Source organism: Vespula vulgaris, chromosome 22, assembly GCF_905475345.1.
Source record: "Vespula vulgaris chromosome 22, iyVesVulg1.1, whole genome shotgun sequence".
NCBI classification, from domain to species: domain Eukaryota; kingdom Metazoa; phylum Arthropoda; class Insecta; order Hymenoptera; family Vespidae; genus Vespula; species Vespula vulgaris.
This window is the reverse complement of record NC_066607.1, coordinates 2,830,890-2,850,695: the sequence shown is the minus strand read 5'-3', so window position 1 is coordinate 2,850,695 and position 19,806 is coordinate 2,830,890. Positions and strand designations below refer to the sequence as shown.

At 31.3% G+C, this 19,806-nt stretch overlaps 1 protein-coding gene across 7 annotated transcripts in view; it reads left to right on the top strand.

Moving 5' to 3' along the window:
• LOC127071538 (kinesin-like protein KIF13B) overlaps positions 1 to 19,806 on the top strand; it is a 114,633-nt gene that overhangs the window by 70,332 nt on the left and 24,495 nt on the right. For all 7 annotated transcript variants that reach the window (XM_051010906.1, XM_051010907.1, XM_051010908.1 and 4 more), the window contains exons 3-5: positions 15,934 to 16,097; positions 18,719 to 18,987; positions 19,546 to 19,793. In XM_051010906.1, coding sequence (XP_050866863.1) covers positions 15,934 to 16,097; positions 18,719 to 18,987; positions 19,546 to 19,793 — 681 coding nt within the window. The remainder of the gene's footprint in view (positions 1 to 15,933; positions 16,098 to 18,718; positions 18,988 to 19,545; positions 19,794 to 19,806) is intronic.

Here is a 19,806-nt window from a genome sequence, read left to right as displayed (position 1 = left end):
AGTCCAAAAATATTTTGTACCGACGAAACACTAGGTTGCAATTCTCTTTGTGACCTATTTCGTTCGCACCAATTTTTTTTACGATCTAATTTTTCTTTACGATCTAATTGTTAACATCGTAAACATTTTACTTCGTCTTACATAGTTTAAATCGCCGTGTTTTTTCGTCTGACAAATTTCAGTTACGACAAACTCTATCTTCGTCTCTCAGAGATAAAAAAAAAATAGAAAGAGAGAGAGAGAGAGAGAGAGGCGCTCTCTCTTTCTGTTTCCGAACGAAAGAAATTTCAACTTTTAGTTTCTCGCTGACAGATCTCGGATAATCCTCGAAGATACTCAACGTTCTCTTTTCCGGTTCGTGACGTTCGACCATAATCCTGGACATCGTCCAATTCAATTAGTTTCTAACTCGCGAAGACATCGAACCTCGGAACCACTGACTCGAGAATTCTATTCATCCTTGACCATGGTCCACCGGTCACACCAGATAATCCTTCTTAATAGATGGATTTTGATCTTATCTCTCTCTCTCTCTCTCTCTCTCACTCTCTCACTCTAGAGTTCTCTATGTTAACATGCTTGTTATCTGTCATTAATTTCAATCAACGAAGTTTCTAAATTAATCTACGTTAACGTTCACGCACGAGTTTCACGATTTATCCTATTATTTTAAATTCACGCCCACACACCCACCCACGAGTATATACATAGATCCAACTTTGACAATACTTTTTATTGAAAGAAAGAAAGAAAGAAAGAAAACTAATCATCGTTCGTTTAAAATACTCCTTTGAATTCGAATCGGTATAAGAACACGAATATTGTTGCGGGATCGAAACTCTTTCCTTTAATTTGATATCGAGCCTTAAAGAAAGAAAGAAAAAGAGAGACAGATAAAAATATAGATAGATAGATAGATAGAGATAGAGAGATAGAAAGAGAAAGAGAAAGAAAGCTCTCACCTATACATAGAATATCTTCAAATCATAGATCTGTGCCATAGAGGATCGATTTTCTCGCATGCAACGTACAATATAGCGTATAACGCATTGCTATGTATTTATATAACATATATATATATATATATATATATATATGTATAGTAGTAGTGACAGTAGTAGTGATGGTGGGGGATAGGAGATAGGGGATAGGGGTTTAGGGTTTGGGGTTTGGGATGAATTGAAGAATGGGGGTGGGGAACTTCCCTTGACAGAGCGACTGCTCCATAAATCCAGTCGGCGGCCAGTCCATTGTAAGCTCCATGCTGTCGTTCTGATTCCTCCTTCCCCTTCTCCATCCCTCCTCCCCCTTCTCCATCCCTCCTCCTTCCCCATCCCATTACTTCTCTCTATATGCAACCTTAACTGGTTACGACCTCTGACCTTTTCTGTACTTTACAGTAGTATTATTGAATTCCTCTTTTCTGCATGGAACTTCAAGTATACGAACTATTTCTCTCTCTCTCTCTTTCTCTTTCTCTCTTTCTCTTTCTCTCTATCTCTTTTTCTTATTCTCACTACACGTGAAACGGACAGGTTTCCATTCGACTTTTTATGGTATCTCCCCTTTTCTCACAATTTCGAACGAAGTATCTTTGAATGAAAGGAAAAGCATTCATTAAATAATGTTTATAAATGTCTAGCATTGATTACGTTTGTTGGACCAATCGATTTATTCCATCGTTAGGATTTCTTTTTCTTTTTTTTCTTCTTCTTAGAAAATGATAATTTGTATAACGTGTAATTCTGAGAGTATTGAATCATATATATATATATATTTTTTATATATATATATATACACAGATTTACGTATGTATACATTTATGCAGACTTGTTTTACGGTATCAGCTGTTAAGTGATAACGCATAAGTACGATTTCTACGTTATTTACTATTTACATTACCTAGAATCGTTCGTACAAACACGCCGCAGAGACGATTGCAACGAAATGAGCCTGTCCAATTGCACACGCGATTGTTTGCTATCAGGAACCATACGTTTACGTTCTCTCAAATGAGACACACGTATACGATACTTACTTACAAACTCGTATACAAGGGCACGCACACCAAACGATTATTTCACTTAGCGCCGGCTAGCACTTATGTAAGTACATTGAGAATGTTAGCCGTCGAATCGATTTCTACTTATTTGCAGATAGGATTGTATCTTTTTTTTTTGTTCTTTTGTCTTTTTTCTCTTTGTTTTTTTTTTCGAATCACGAATGCTAAAGATTTGTTATTTCCTCTTTTCTGTTTTGTTTCGTTGTCTATTTTTTTCATTTTTCTTTTTAACTTAATCATTAATCGTTGACAAAAAAAAAATACAATCGATTGTCACGCGTCTATCACGATATTAAAAAATTGTTTCTTTTCTTTCGTGGAAGGTCGATTTGAATTTTAATTATTTCGAGAGACATATAATCGTGTTTTATTAATTTTCTTTTATCCGCTTATTTACTTTGTCATTTCTTTCTAATTATATACGAAGACGATCGTATCGTTGTCTTCGTTCGAGCATGCAAATTTAAAGACTTAATTCTTTCTTCTCCTTCTTCCTTTTTCATTCTTTTCTTTTTTGAAATCCACTTAATTTGATCGTCGAAAATTGGATCGCGTTTAGGATCGTATCGATGTGCGATTAAAACGTTATCTTCCTTTCCGTTTTTGCATTTTTCTTACGATCGAATAATTTTTTTTCTTTTACTAACCGTTGAAACTGTGTTTAGAAGGAAAAGAATTTTTAAATAACGATATGAAATAGTATAACGCAATACGCGTCCCGTTAATTGGAGATGATCTTTTGATAGGATGTTGTATGTGTGTACATAAACGCAGGTTCGCGTCGAGTTAACGTATTGCAGGCTGATTCGACGATGCTTTTGAATCCGAGCCAAGTGTTTGCGATATACCTACAGAATACGATTAACGGGAAACGTTGTAGTAAATTAAATCGACGTACTACACACGAATCATCCGGGTGATACGTCTGTAAATCCATCGGGAGAGCGACGGAGACAGAAACAAAGAGAGAGAGAGAAAGAAAGGGAGAGAGAGAGAGAGAGAGAGAGAGAGAGAGAGAGAGACTCAGCTGACGATACCGAGACAATAAGCGCCAGAGGGATAATAAAATTTAACGAGACCGATTTAACCTCGCGAGACGTTCACGCGATATATCGATTCCGATACCCTCTTCGTGAATTAAAAAAAGAAAGAAAAAGATAGAAGAAAAAACAAATCACCTTTTTTTCTTTTGCCTTCTTATCTGTTTTTTTCTTTTTTTTTTTCTTTCTTTTTTTTCTTTCTTCTCTCCTTCTCTCTTTAGCACGAGTAGCAGACAACGTAGAAATTATAATTAGAATGTCGTTTCTTTCTCAATGTCTACGTCGTTTAACTCAAAGAGAAGAAAAAAATGTACAGGTCGATACTCGACCCGTGTTATTTTCCTTTCGCTAAGGGTCGTGTAGATTATACGTGGATACTCACGTTCGCGTATAGGGTGTCTTGGATTTAAATCGATTTAAACGTAGACAAGTTGGTATTATTTATTAGTTAATATTATTATTGTAACGATAATTGTGGCAATGGGATTGATCGATCGTGAAAAGCAAAGAAAAGAAAAGGAAGGTATCAAAAGTGTGATTGAAATAACAACCAACAACAAAGAAAGCCTCGTTTCAATTGATTTCACTTATTCAAGGGACGATCGAATCAGCTGATCGTTTCCGATCACTACAAATTTTATCGTGTGTGTGTGCGCGCGCGCGCGTGTGTATGTGTCTCTTTCTCTTTCTTGTCTCTCTTTGAAAAGTTCTGCTTTTGTAAGAATTTCAAGAAATTCGCTGAAAGAATTCATGGAATTCAAGCGATCGAGTCAAGGTCGTCATTCATTTCTCCACGATCGAAAAATTATTACGAACGAGTATAAACGTTGCATTAAATATTGGATATATCTGTTTGTTATAAAACATACGTATTAACATCCTTCTTTGTCTTTTTTTCTTGTTTTCGAAAACGTGTTGGATATGTGCCAAATAAAGATTAATATAGTCTCCCTGTCTTTCTCTCTCTCTCTCTCTCTTTCTCTCTTGTATATTCGTACGAGTTGATCTCATTATGTTTTAATAGATACAGGGGTGAATTGGTGTAACCTTTTGATATGACAATTTTGCTGTATTAAAAAGAGAAAAGAAATCATATTTTAATTAAAAAAATAAATACTAATAATAATAATAATAATGACGAAGAAAAATAATAATATTCAAAGAAGATTTCACAATTCAATTCTCTAAAATACTTTTCGTTAGTATAAACAAAAAATCATATTACTGAAAATAATACAATAATAATTATGATGATTTTGAAAATGACAATATACGATATTATATAGATGATTAATTTATTATCATCTCATCATATTAATATTAATTTTCCAACAGTTTTCTTCAATAGAAAACAGAATCCTAATAATTCATTTATTGATATTGAATATTTGCATTTAAACAAAACTGAAATTATCGAAACGATAGATCAAAAGGAATGCGTACATGTTTCGTATATTTGATTCTATTCGTATATTTGATTCTAAATATATGTCATATAAACCTAGAAATTCGTACGTTAAACGTGAATACATTATATTGCGTCCAGCTGATAGATACCTGTTACGCTTTCAGCTTCCATCTCGATCAATCTTCCGTGGAATGTTGATTCGAGTATCGTGTATTACATTCCTGACAATACGATCGTAACATTTTACTCGAAAAAATTTCTTCGTACAATTTGAACTCGACGTAACTTCAAGTAATCGATTCTCTCTTAATAATCCGTCATCATTCGATATTGATCATTCGTCGTCGAATATAAATCATTTTTTGTTTACTTTGTGAAATCCGAAGAGAGAAAGAAAGAGAGAGAACAAACGAAAAGAAAGAATAAGAAAAATTATTCGATATCGAATTTCGATCGATCGAACTGATAAATTTGTGGACATATCCACGACGAAGCAAACGGAACTTTATTTCGAATATATCTAGAATATTTAGTAGCAAACGATCGATTCGCGATGGCCTATCGTTTATGATTTATTTAATATCGCGGATCGATCGGTAGCAAAAGTAAAAATAATTCGATATTAATCGAAACCTTGTTTCTTCGTTCTCTTATTTACGAAACAAAAACTCGAATTTATTACGTGCTTTGAGTAATTTGTAAATTATAAAAAAAGAAAAGAAAAACATTGTTTTGCAACAAAGATAATAACCTTATACTTCGAAAAGAAATTTGTGAAGAAATTAAACAATGTATGTATCTTAAAAATCGTACGAACTTGGTATATAATTTTTTTCGGAATAATAATTATTTTTCAAGATATATATGTATATATACTTGCATACATATACACGTACATACATATACGTGTATGTATAGCTGAACAAATATAATCGAGCAAATCTTTGCGACTTTCCATTTGAAATTTTCGCTTACTATCAATCAGAGCAATGACTCGCAAAGTTTCGCGCGTTAGAAACTCATTAACGGGATTAATAAAATAAATCGTCGAGAAAGTCCGAGCGAAGACAAGTCTCTTATAATTTATGTATATATATATATATATACATACATACACATTTGTGTGTGTATACATACATATATATATATATATATATATATATATATATACAGAACATAGATCTCGAGTTCATTGAGCGATAATGATTCAACTGGGTACAACAACAAGCGGCCAATTAAAATTAAAGCGGTTCGTTTGAAATGGCCTATCTCTCGAAAGGAACCAATTAATCGTGGATTAGCATCACGATGATCAACGAGGAGGAGGAGGAGGAGGAGGAGAATCGATCATTACAAACGACTCGATAATTATCGCACGAGTTATTATATCGATGATAGAAAAAGGCGTAGAAAATCCGATTGAAATCCGACAATAAAATATATCTGTGTATGAAATAATCTACTCGCATGACGATATCATATGACATTTTAATAGAAAATAATAATAATCGCTGATAAATATATCAATAATAACGTTGTTTGATCGATGCACATTTGTCCATGTGTTCCCTTTCTTTTTTCAACGCAACATTTCTCTTCCATTCACATAGTTTGAATAACTAAAAAATTATGTTTCTGTTAAAAAAGAAATATACATATATACATACATAAAATAAATTTTCTTTCTTGTTTCTTATTTCTTCTTTTTCTGTTTCTTTTTTATCCGGTGCTTCCACTGACTGACTGGTAATAAACTCGTAAGAAATAAGAACTCGTCTGTCGTGTAGAATAGGATGCAATTGGGTCGAGATTCACTCTTATAAAGAGAGAGAGAGAGATAGAGATAGAGTTAGAGATGAAGATAAGGAGAAAGACAGAGAGAAAGAGAGAGACAGAAAGAGAAAGAGAGACAGAGAGACAGAGACAACAACGACGACGACGACGACGACGACGTGATACGTTCTAGACGTTAATGAGACGAAATTAAGGAGCCTCGAGGTTCGTTCTCTCTCTCTTTCTCTCTCTCTCTACACACAATGTTCTATTTCTCATCTCGATGCCAAACAACGTGAATGAAGGAACGAAGGAACACCTCGAATGTACACGCGACACGCGTGGGCACACGTGCAAGCTCGTACGATAAGAAAATGAGAGAAGCAGCAATGCCTGACGCTTTAATTACAGACCCGTAATTGTTCGTTTAATTAGCCTACCGATTTTAAAACTCTCATTTACCTATGCATGTATGTATGTATGCATGCATGCATACATATATGTATGTATATGTATTTACTGTACTTTTTTTTTCCTCTCTCTTTCTGAGAGAAGAGATTCTTCATTTACGATATATAACAACAACAACAACAATAACAACAACAAGCTACTTCTTATTTCATTTTCTTTTCTTTTATTTCATTTTCCTCGTAAGAAATAAATGTTTGGAAGGAGAAAGAAGTAATGAGAAAGAAAAAAATGGGAAGTAAACGATAAAGAGAAAAGAAAGTAATGATAATGTACGATTTAATTAGATTTATAACAATAGATAAATAACAAGAGGATTAAGAAAAAAAACAAGAAAACAGATGATGATAGTGATGATAATAATTATTATTATAATAATAATGTATAATTCAATAAGACTTGTATCGAATAAAAAAAGGATAATAAATTAAAAAAATATATATAATTAAATAAAAGTACAAGGAAAAAGAGTAGTAATAGTCGTAATGAAAATAATAATGATGATGTATGATTTAAATTAGATTTGTATGGAATAAAAAATATTTATTTATTCACGATTTACGTTTACGCATTAATTTATCATTGCAAAATCTCGTATGTCTTTTTTCGAAAGAGGAGAGAGAGAGAGAAAGAGACAGAGAGAAAAGGAAGGAATATATTCGTTATAAAGAATGATGATACATACGTGTTCCTGATTTCACACATACGTAAATATACATACATACATATATCACATAGATATATCACCATGGAGAAACGGAAATAGATAGCCGAGTAAACACTATGCGCCATCTCCTACTTGTCGATACGTTCGCGATGGTGTCTAACAAAACTCACACGTCCGATATACATATCTCCCAGTGAGTTACGTGACACGAATAAAACGATTCTACTTGTGAGACTACTACTTCTCCTAAACGATATCTAATCTATACCATTGCATCTATCTTATTACAAATATCTCGACAAATTTTTACGACGACAAAATTACAAATGAATCTCTAAATTTTATATTTATATATATGTACATATTTCTAATCGTGTCAAAGTAAACGTTTTTATATTTCTTTTTTTTTTTTTTCACCAATTTTCGATAATAGAATTTTATTATGTATGTGTCGGTAATCGGCTTGTCTTGATATCTAATCGATTTTCTTAATTAAATGGGAAGGGGGAGTAGAGAAAAAAAAAGAAAAAACATCGATACAACAAAGAATCGAGAGTAATCGTCAGGTCGTTCTTATATTGTGGGAAAATATGTTCGTAAAAATAATAATACAAGAGAGAGAGAGTGAGAGAGAGAGAGTGAGAGTGAGAGTGAGAGAGAGAGAGAGAAAGAGAGAGAGAGAAAGACCAGCCCATTGTTCCTTGTCAGTAAAAATTTCTTCGTTCAACTAAATTGCTTTATTCCGTAGAACGGCTTAACACGCTCACGAACCCTCGTATATCTCCTTTCTCGCGTTAATTGCTCCTCTTTCTCAATTATTTATACGTAGCTCGAATAAAGAGAAAGAGATGAGACTTGCTAATCTTCTTTTCGTCGATCGTCGTTTTACCGACATCATCTAATACCTACATATGTATTCGACTAGCAAAGTGTTAGCAAAGCGGAATGCTTATTAATTAAACACTTAACGCGAGAATTATATTATCCAATCCGTTACGCTCGTTAAATAGCACGAATTGTAGATATCTCGCTTATACATTGAAAATAATTTTATCTATCTATATATATGTTCTTTAATGGCGTTAATAATAATAATAGTAATAATAATAATAATATATATATTTTAGCTATATTATACGATATAATATATAATATATATTTTAAATATACATTGTATTAACGTTAATATATATCATACATATTATACGTATCAATATTACAAGAAACGAAAAAAAAGAGGAAGTAAAAAATAAAATTGAGATCAATGGGACAGTGAAAATATAAAATAAAAAAAAAAAGATAAATAAATAAACACTTCGCGGGCGTCTTTTTATCTTCTTCTTTTTTTTTTTCTTTTCTATTTTCTTTTTTCTCGAGTTCGTTATACGATTCGATCCAATTAATGTCCGTCGTGGCCCCGTAGTTTTAAGCGACACAAAAGACGAGTTAACTAAATTAAAAGTGATTTCGGATCGTGCCTTCCGCGCATGCCCATGAAGAATCGATTTCACTCCCGTCACCCCCGTACTAACGTATAACTCTCGCCCCTCTCCCTTTTCTCTTCTCGTTCTCTCTCTCTTTCTCTCTCTTTCTCTTTCTCTGTCTATCTGCAGATCACCCTTTCGAATAATCTACTATGCTACGAAAAAAAAATAATATCATGCAATTATAAAAACGAACGAACGAACGAACGAACGAACGAACGAACTGCGGTGTGACCGAAATTTACGTTGATCGAAGAGTTCAACGTTAAAACCACCGATTGTATCGATAACGAGGAAATTCTCGAGCAAAGAAAGAAAAAGAAAAAGAAAGATAGATAGACAGAGAAAGAGAAAGAGAGAGAGATCAAGAGAGAAAGAGAGAGAGAGAGAGAGAGAACGTTCGATCATGCTTGATTATAACGAGCATCGGGTTTCCCCTATTAATCCACATGAAATCTGTTCATTCGAATTCCCAAATGATCGATACGTCGATCCCTATAACAATCGGGTTTACAAGTAAAGTACGTTAATCGAGTTCGATCATAGCGATAATTACGACTCAACGTGTTCACCTACGCATTCTGATTTTCAAATTACAATTGGACTTTCCTAAACGATAAGATTCTATTGGTTGGAATAATTAAAATTTCTAGAATAAAATTAAACGTGTGCGTGGGTGTATGTTCGTATACTGTTATAAATGTTTGATATCCAAATCTGATCTTACTGCAAAGTAGCTATGATTAAATGTTATTTTATTAAACATATTTTACAAGGACATTACATTACATTGCATTGTTGTTAATCGATATCGCAGTCGTCTGACATATTATTTGCGACTGTGAAAAAGAAAATTAATTAATTAATCAATTAATTGAAACAAAAAGAAATAAAAAGCAGAAAGAAAGGAAGAAAGAAGAAAGTACTTTACATCTATCATTTTATTACCTTTCAACTATTTTATTGGAAACATCAAAATTATTTCAAAATTATTTTAATGTCGTACAATGAACTATTATATCCGTTATGAATAATTGTTAAATCGAATGAACTGATTAATGAATTTTTGAAAGGATTTTGTTGACGATTAGACGACGACATTGTTATAATAATTTACGTTACGTTCCCATTTTTAAAGGACAAACAAATCGAAGAGCAATCGGGTTAAAAAAATATTTCTGGTTCGAGGTTGACAGGCATCGTTCCAAATTCAAATCAGTTTTGGTAGCACCCTTCCCTCTCTCCTCTTTGATCCACCCCTCTCTCTCCCTCCGTCTATCGTCATGACCTAATTGCACCCTATGTCTGACCACCTGTAAGTCCCCATCACTGTGCGTCTGACCACTGCAGAGAAGCTTGCGTGTCGAAGGTCGAACGAAAACCATTCTCACGAACAACCGCATAGAAGGCATAATTTGTGTTCTCTTTTCACCCTTTACATCCTACCCCCTTCTTGTAAATTTACACATCATAAATTTATATATATTTCTCTTCTCTTCTTTTCTCTTTTCTTTTTTCTTTTCTATTTTCTTTTCTATTTTCTTTTCTATTTTCTATCTTTGTCCTTTTTTTTTTACACCGTTATCTTACGTAGAAATAACGATCGAAGGAAATATTGAATTTGTAAAGTATCTCCGAGTATCATTTCAAAAAACAGGATAATAGAAAAGAAAATAATAATAATAATAATAATAGCAATAATAATGATAAGGATAATAACAGGAATAGCAGGGAAATTCTTCAGAACAGACATTTCATTCCACTTATTTTTCTTTTCTATCTTTTTTGTTTCTTATTTCTCTCTTTCTCTTTTTAAAAACACGATGTAATATTCCATTAAATCGTTATTTGCGAATCGATATATTGAGATTGAAAAATAAAAACACGTCTGCAAATACATATATAAAATAAGAAAATTTTTCAGAAGAGAGATTTTCTACCTTTTTCTTCTCTTTTTCTTTTTCTTTTTTTTTTTTTCGTTTGAAAGAGGAAGAGCAAGAGGAAGAGGTTGGTACAGTTTTAAGAGTTCAACGAAACAATTCTGAAGAATAATATACGACGATAGTTTTTCGCGTAGCTATCCAAAAGGAATTTTTTTTTTTTTTTTATACGAATATGTAGAAATGTGGCCAGTGGCCAAAATATTCGAGTAGATACAACACCACCATTCCATCCGTCTCTCCTTCCCATTCCCCATGGAGAGAACATCGTGCAAATGCCAAGTCTGGCAATTTCAGTTCGACCATTCTCGGTTCTTACCTACGAATGTCGAATCCAACCGGGGAACCATCCATTAAATATTTTTTTTGCTGACGATGCATGTTTTGCAGAACGGCGAAGACTTCGCAGCAGCAGCAGCAGCAGCAGCAGCAGCAGCAGCATGTTTTCCGGTAGATGCGATCGCTATAACGGCCGATCATGCAAAACGATGAGCTCACTTCCTTAGCTTGTTTTTTTTTTCTGATAATTTTTTCTTTTTTTTTTTCCTTTTGTTTTATTTATTTTTACTTATCTTATTTTATTTTTTTAACTACAAGGAAAAAGGCTGTATTATAAATCGATCGTGTCGTAGGTACTTCATAATGACTATGTAATGACAATAATAATAATAATAATAATAATAATAATAATAATAATAATAATAATAATAAAAAAGAAGAAGTAAAATCGATCGATAAATCGATTTTTTATTTTTTTACTATTGTTATTATTATTATTTATCGTTTCTTTCTTTTTCCACACTATGTATATATATATATATATATATATATATATATATATATATACATATCCTATTTATTTTTTATGAATATTATAATAAAAAATATATAAAAAATATAATATATTATATATCATATACAACAAACACGAGGAGATAATCGAGCAATAAAAAAAAATATATATACATATATATTTTTCTTTTTTTTTTTTTAAATATCTAGTACGTTCGTCTTTAAATAAGGTTCGTCTTAAAAAGGTCAGATCTAGTAGACACGTACGATTCGTGTAAACTTAGAAAGGGATTTGGTCACGCGATGGTCAGCCTTTCGACCTATCGAGACCAACGATAGGAAACGACGGATCACGGACCACGGACCACGGATCCGTTTTGTCTTGATCGCTGGCTCGAAACTATCGATCGAAACCCCTCTTCTATAACAACTTAGAATCGTATCACGCTCTCGCACTTAAGTAGTCGCAGCTGCTGCAACGAGTTTAGAAAGCTGAGCAACCGAAGTGAGTACTCGATTCGCGTCAAGTGCCAAGTGATTTCAAATCCTTTTCTTCCTCCTCCTTTTCTTCTTCGTTTTCTTCTTCTTCTTCTTTTTCTTCTCATTTCTGTTTTTTTTTCTTTCTTTCTTTTTCTTTTTATCTTTAATTCTATTCATATCCTCAACCACGAAAAAAAGAAGAAAAGAAAAAGAACAGAAAGACGTCCTTTTTCAAGCTGCTAAAAAAGTCCTCTTTCCTTTTTTCAAGTTAAAAAAAAATTCTTACCGCTCTGCAGTTTTACAATTTAAATTCCAAAAAAAAAAGAAGAAAAAAAAGAAGATTAGCCCGACAAGTAAATAACTTTTAAAATTATCATGAAACATTTTTGTCACGTCGTCGATGTATAATTAAAAAAAAAAAAAAAAAAAAAAACCTCAAAAATTACAAATTGGAAATAATAAATTAAAGGAAATTTCTAAATTAAAAATCGATATTAAAAATTCCGATATTATTCATCGACCAATCTCCATACTTTCGAGTTTTTATCGCGTAAAATAAAAATAATGGGTAGGTCAGGTTGAGTTGTGTTAACGAGAAAAAAAAAAATAGAAGGATCTTATCGATTTTTAAAGATCGACTTTCCCCAAAGCCCACCCTTCTTCATCAGGGACGTTTGTTATCGAACTTCTTCCTTTTACGAATTAGATTTTAAGGATTTGTGTGAAAATTGTCCTCTTAATCCGAGAGAAGTACGTCTTTCTCTCTCTCTCTCTTTCTCGTTCTCTTTGTCTCTCTGTCTCTTTGTACTTGTATAGATAGCGATCTTCTTTCCACGCGAAAATACGAGAAATTCGTTCCCTTTCTTTCTTTTAACTCACTAAACTCGAATTTCATCCAATAAACGAAGAAAATCTCTCGCATTTTTCCCCCTCCCCACAATTCCATTAAATTCACTCATTCGTCTCGAAATATTACTCTCTTTGTCTTTCTTTCTTTCTCTCTATTTCTCTTTTTCCATCTCTCTGTCTATCTCTCTTCACATCTTTTTACTAATACAATCAATAAATAATAAAAGTTCGAAATTGTTACCAATACTATCGTAAACGAAACGAAACCTTGAATTTTTTATAGATTTTTTTTCTTTTTTTAAAGTTAACAAAGTATAATGCACTGAAAATGGATCGTTGGATTCTGTTAAAATATAATATTATGGATTAACGTGGCGTATAATAAATCCATAAGAAATGAAAAACGTACAAAGTTGTACTCTTCATCGAGAAAAGATCTCGTGAAACGCCAAATCTCTTCTTGATGGTGATTCGAAATATCGTTAAATAAAATGAAGAAGCACATCTCGTTTCGTTCGATCGATCTTATTTCGATTGGTCAGGTCATGAAATTATAACTACTCGATCGTATCGCTTATTCGATGTTCGATTTCTCAAATATCAACGAAGCTCTTTCCATTAATGTGTGCTGTGTGTGTGTACATATATATATATATATATATATATATATATCTTAATACATACGTGCCAATAAAAATGGCGAAGAGCTGCTGCAAGGAAGAAGAAAATGGTGGCGCATAAATATCTCATTTGTACGATAATAAAAATCAAAAGTGTGTCTCTGTGTGTGTGTGTGTGTGTACAACCGTTTGTCGATTAACACCATTTTACCATAAGGAAGATTGATCTTCGTCGATTATGGCGAATCTCGAACTTTCATCATGGAGTTTTTCTTATTTATCAGTTACTTGCTCCATCTTATATACATAAATATATATATATATATTTTTTATTATATTGATTTGACTAATATCAGAATTTTAGATAAAGGATATTATTTAAATATAAAATACTCAAACGTAATATTATTAAAAAAAAAAAATATCACAGAGTATTATTTATTTCGATACAAGTTATCAAAAATTTTCTCAATACTAGATACGCGATCGTGGGTGTTATTTATTTGAAATACAAGATATCAAACATTTCCAAGTTAAAAAAAAAAAAAACGAACGAACCAACAAAAAATATTAGTGCATTGTTATTTATTTAAATATAAACCTCCAATGTTGCTTAGTAACCAATACCTTCTATTTACTTACATATGTACGTACGTATATATATAAATATATGTAACAAGCATACATGTATTTCATTTTTGATTTCTTCTTCTACTTCTTGGTGAGACATTGCCAAGAACAATACGATATTTCAACGACGAATGCGATATTCAACTCTCGAGAAAGTTTTGTCATCGACGACTATAAAAGAAAACTGATAATCGGAAGCTAACGACCCGCTCGAATCACTATCGTACTGCTTTCTACGACCACTTTTATGAAGGCTTTACGAATAAATCGATTCTCCTTACCCTTACTCCGATTCCGATACAACTTCCTTTTCCTACGGGACTCGAGTTTCTATAAAGTAACTACGACTAAATCTATATATCACGTATTGTTCGAACTCTATGGAAGCCATCTTGAATTTAATATTATGTTTTGTTCCTTCAAAGAATCCACCTTCGTCGTATTGACGAAACGATCTATTGAATTCTTTAATGTTATAGCATACAGATGAAAGATTTAAGAGAAGATTAGAAAAAAAAAAAAAATAGACACCACATAATGACGTTCGATCGGTGAAACAGTTTACTGTGAATATTTTATTGACATTATTGTCATGAAAATATTTGATTTTTCTCTTCTGTATATCTGTGTGTGTGTATTTGTGTATATATTTTCTATAATATAAACATTTATTTAATTTATTTATAAGACATGGATTGAGAGTAATAATAATCAGTTTTCTTTTTTCTTTTTTTTATTAAAACGTTCGCGATATCATTGAATATTTCTAACAGCCTGTCCACTTATGATTAGAACCGTCAATAATTAATCTATCGTTGTCATGGTGATGATGATAAAGGGAAACTCAAGTTTTCTTTGTTTTTTTTTTTTTTTTTTTCTAATATGGTAGACGCAAACGTTATAGTCTTCACAGAATGCCACGGAATAACGTAGGAAAATCGATAGGAAAGCAATCATGCGATATGTCGATCTTTTTTGTCGACATTCAAAGGGTTTTGACGTTATGAGACGAGGCCACGTTTATAATAACGAAGCCGAAAAGATATTCGCGTTTTTATCGAGAGAATAGAATCCTTACGACGTGGAACATCGAACTTCAATGTTTTCTTGCTAGTCGAATTATTAATCATGAATCTTCGAATTTTTTTTCTTATTTCTTTTTATTATATATACATTTTTTTTTAAATAAAAAAAGTATCCATCTACTTCATAAAGATTTTATATCTATCATTTTCTCTTTACTATTATTATACAAGCTGAGATTTTATTCACTCTAAATAGTTCTGCTCAAATGTTAATTAAATCGAATTATTTATATGAACCATAATTTATACGAATATATTAAGAAGATGATAATTATATTTCAAGTAATATAAACGAATATTTGATATCAGAATATCATTTTCTAAAGGGATAAAAAAGATCCTCTTATATAACCTTATCGTAAAGAATAAATCGAATTTCTTGGGAATCAACGTTAGAGCCGATTTTAATATAAGCATCAAAAGAGATATAATCGAAACCCTATAATTTCGCTTGAGCCGTCTCACGAACTAAATTTATATGCATAATCATATCTATGTACACCTAGTCATCTCACAAAGACGATTTCATTATCTTTTTTCAAAATTTATAATGATTACAACATTTATATTATAATATATATTACATATATATTATCACACAACTAATCAAAATATTTCATTTATTCGTGTTATAGGAACAAGCCGAAGACATTCGCGTTCGATCACTGCTTTTATTCCCTGGAACCCGGTTCGGAGAAGTTCGCAAGTCAAGAAATAGTTTTCGACGCTCTTGGACGCGATATTTTGGACAATGCGTTTCAAGGCTACAATGCTTGCATTTTCGCTTACGGACAAACTGGTAAGATAAGAAAATTCTTCGTAAAGTCGGTCATATAATCGATCATTATAGAACGAGATTTTCTGTTTCATATTAATAAACAAACAAAAGATTTATATATTTCAACAATTTCATTATAACTGTGTCGATTACAACGAAGGAAAAGCAAAAAATTCGATTATAATAATTATTAATAAAATCGATTTTATTATAATAATATTATTGCTTTATTTAAATAAATAAAGAATTAATTATACTTAAAACTTATACTAAGTTGATTTCAAGTCTCTACGATTTTTCGTTCCGAAGATATCCCCTTCGAAAGATTTTCATTCGTAATTCATATACTACAGCTGTTCGTAGTAAGAGTAGTAGTAGCAACAATAGTAGTATAGTGAATTTTAAATAAACAAAATAAAATTTATATGATTATAATAAAAATTTTTACGATTTCATCGTAGGTATGTCCTTATACGAAAGATAAGACAAAAATTCAATTATAAAAATTATTAACAAAATCGATTTTATTATAACAATATTATTGCATTGTTTAAATAAATAAAGAATAAATTATGCTTGAAAATGGCGTTGGTTTCAAGTCTCTACGATTTTTCGTTCCGAAGATATCGCCTTCGAAAAATTTCCATTCATAATTCATATACTACAGCTGTTCGTAGTATAATAGTAGTAGTAGTAGCAATAGTAGTAGTAGTAGTAATAGTAGTATAGTGAATTTTAAATAAACAAAATAAAACTTACATGATTATAATAAAAATTTTTACGATTTCATCGTAGGTATGTCCTTATTACGAAAGATAAGACAAAAATTCAATTATAAAAATTATTAACAAAATCGATTTTATTATAACAATATTATTGCATTGTTTAAATAAATAAAGAATAAATTATGCTTGAAAATGGCGTTGGTTTCAAGTTCCTACGATTTTTCGTTCCGGAGATATCGCCTTTGAAAAATTTTCATTCATAATTCATACACTACAGCTGTTCGTAGTAGTAATAGTAATAATAGTAATGGGTCGTAGTAAATTCTTGGAATTTATATAGGTCAGTGTGTCACTGGGTCAATGAATGAAATTATATAGGTCAGTGGGTCAACGTAAACGCCTTCTCTTTACGTGGGAATATCTCTGGAACTAAAAATCGTAGAAATTCGAAACAAGTACCGTTTTAAAGGTCAAAGTTTTCTCTATTTTATCAACGTATTGTTAATAATTAATTAACAATTTGTTATAAACAATTTTTATAAAAAAAATTCTTACGAATCAAATTCATCTAGTTTCGGTGACAAAAGCTTTAGATTGATCCCAATTTATAAAATTACATAAAAAGCAATCAACAAATGATATTGTTTACCGGTTAAACAATCTTTCTAATAAATATTATTAATAAACAAATGTTTCATTTATATGAGAATATCTCCGGAACTAAAAATCGTAGAGACTTGAATCAACTACCGTTTTAAAGGTCAAAGTTTTCTCTATTTTTTCAACATATTGTTAATAATTATTTATAACAATTTCTTATAAACAATTTTTATAAAAAAAAATTCTTACGAACCGAATTCATCTTACTTTCCCAATACAAAAACTCAGATTATTATTAATTTATAATTAATAAATAATTAATAAACAAATTACTTTTTTTTTAACTCTGAAACAAATCTACATGGAGAACAAGTAATATATCCATGTTTTCATAACGTTTAATGAAACGCTGCCACGTCTATCTTATTTTCCTGTAATTATGGATAGATTCATTTTCAAATTAAATTCATTTCAAATGAAACTTCGTAAAAGATTAATTTGTAAGAATAATTTTACTCTATATCTTCGTTTTTTTTTTTTGTATTTTTTAATGTGTCTATTGTTAACCAGATGATAATATACTTAATATCTATAAAAGTAAACATTTTAATCGTAATGGAATTTCAGACATTGACTTCTAATAATAACTAATCGTTTTCTCATTAATTATCTCTCTCTCTCTCTCTCTCCCTCTCTCTCTCTCTCTCTCATTCTCTCTACCTCTATCTTTGTCTTCTCTTTCTCTCTCTTTTTCCATTAATTCTTCGAAGTCATCAACGTCGGTCAGCGTACAGTTTTTCCGATAAGAAATCGTTATACTTTGTCGTCCCCATATGTTCAAGAATAAAAAAACATTCGCATAGCTCAGTAAACAAATAGCCACACGTTTATACCCAATCTTATAGGAGTCATATTCCAGATAAACGTCAAACTCTGATACTTCAAAAGAATAAAAAAAATATAGAGAATATCGAATCGAATCGAATCGAATCGTTTCTGTAAAATTGATTATTATTATTATTATTGTTGTTGTTATTATTATCAATATTAATATAATTACTCACATATTAACTCTGAATAATAATATCGCGAAATAAATTTCTTTCCCTTTCCTTTTTTTTTTTTTTTCTTATTTCTTTTTGTAAAAAATATTAACACGAAAGTGGACATGTAAGAATTTTTTTCTTTTTTACTGAGAATAATAATATTTTTGTTAGTTAGTCGTCCGAACAATCGTCATTATTAGAAAATAAAATTAATTATTTCGAGAAGGTTGGAATAAATCGATGATAATAACACGTTCGTTCGAATCGATAGGATCTGGGAAATCTTACACCATGATGGGGAGCGGTGATCAAAAGGGAATAATACCACGGCTATGTGACAATCTATTCGACATGATAGCGAAGCAACAGAGTTCTCAGCTGACCTTCAAGGTCGAGGTATCTTACATGGAAATTTACAACGAGAAAGTGCACGATCTCCTCGATCCGAAGCCGAATAAGCACTCGCTCAAAGTCAGGGAGCACAATGTACTTGGCCCCTACGTAGACGGATTGAGTCAGCTCGCTGTAACATCCTTTCAGGTGTGAACAAATTCACCATCGAATCTAATATCTTAAAATTTTTTATACAATTAAATTATATCCTTTTTTCTTATTTACCAGTTTGTTTGAAAGGTTCGTTTGTGAAGTTTCTGTTTTTTTTTTCTTTTTCTTTCTTTTTTGTTGATAGCATGCAAAGAGAGAATAATTAAAATCTTAAATATTATATGTATATATATATATATATATATATATATATATATATATATATATATAGAGAAAAGTATTTTATTTCTATATACTTTTTATACAATTATATTAGCAACATTTATTATATTTGATTATAATACTCGTTAGAAAGTTTGGATGTTCTATGAATGAACATCCAAACTTTTAATTATATAATAAAAATAAATACTTATTAATACAAATATAAATTAGTTTATTATTTTGTTAAAACATTACAAAGTTCGTTAAGAGTTTTACACTTTTCTATCCAAATGTAAAAGAATTGATTAATTTCGATTAATTAATTTTCTTCGGAAAAAACGAAAAGATATTCAAAAGATTATAAAGGATAATTTAACAATAACGTTACAGGATATCGATAATTTAATGGCGGAAGGCAACAAATCGAGAACCGTAGCTGCGACGAATATGAACTCGGAAAGTTCACGTTCGCACGCAGTATTCTCAGTGATTCTCACGCAGACCCTGACAGATTCGAAAAGTGGTGTCAGTGGTGAGAAAGTATCACGAATGAGTTTGGTAGATTTGGCGGGAAGCGAAAGGGCTGTGAAAACTGGAGCGGTAGGCGATAGGCTTAAAGAGGGAAGCAATATTAACAAGTAAGTTTGATAA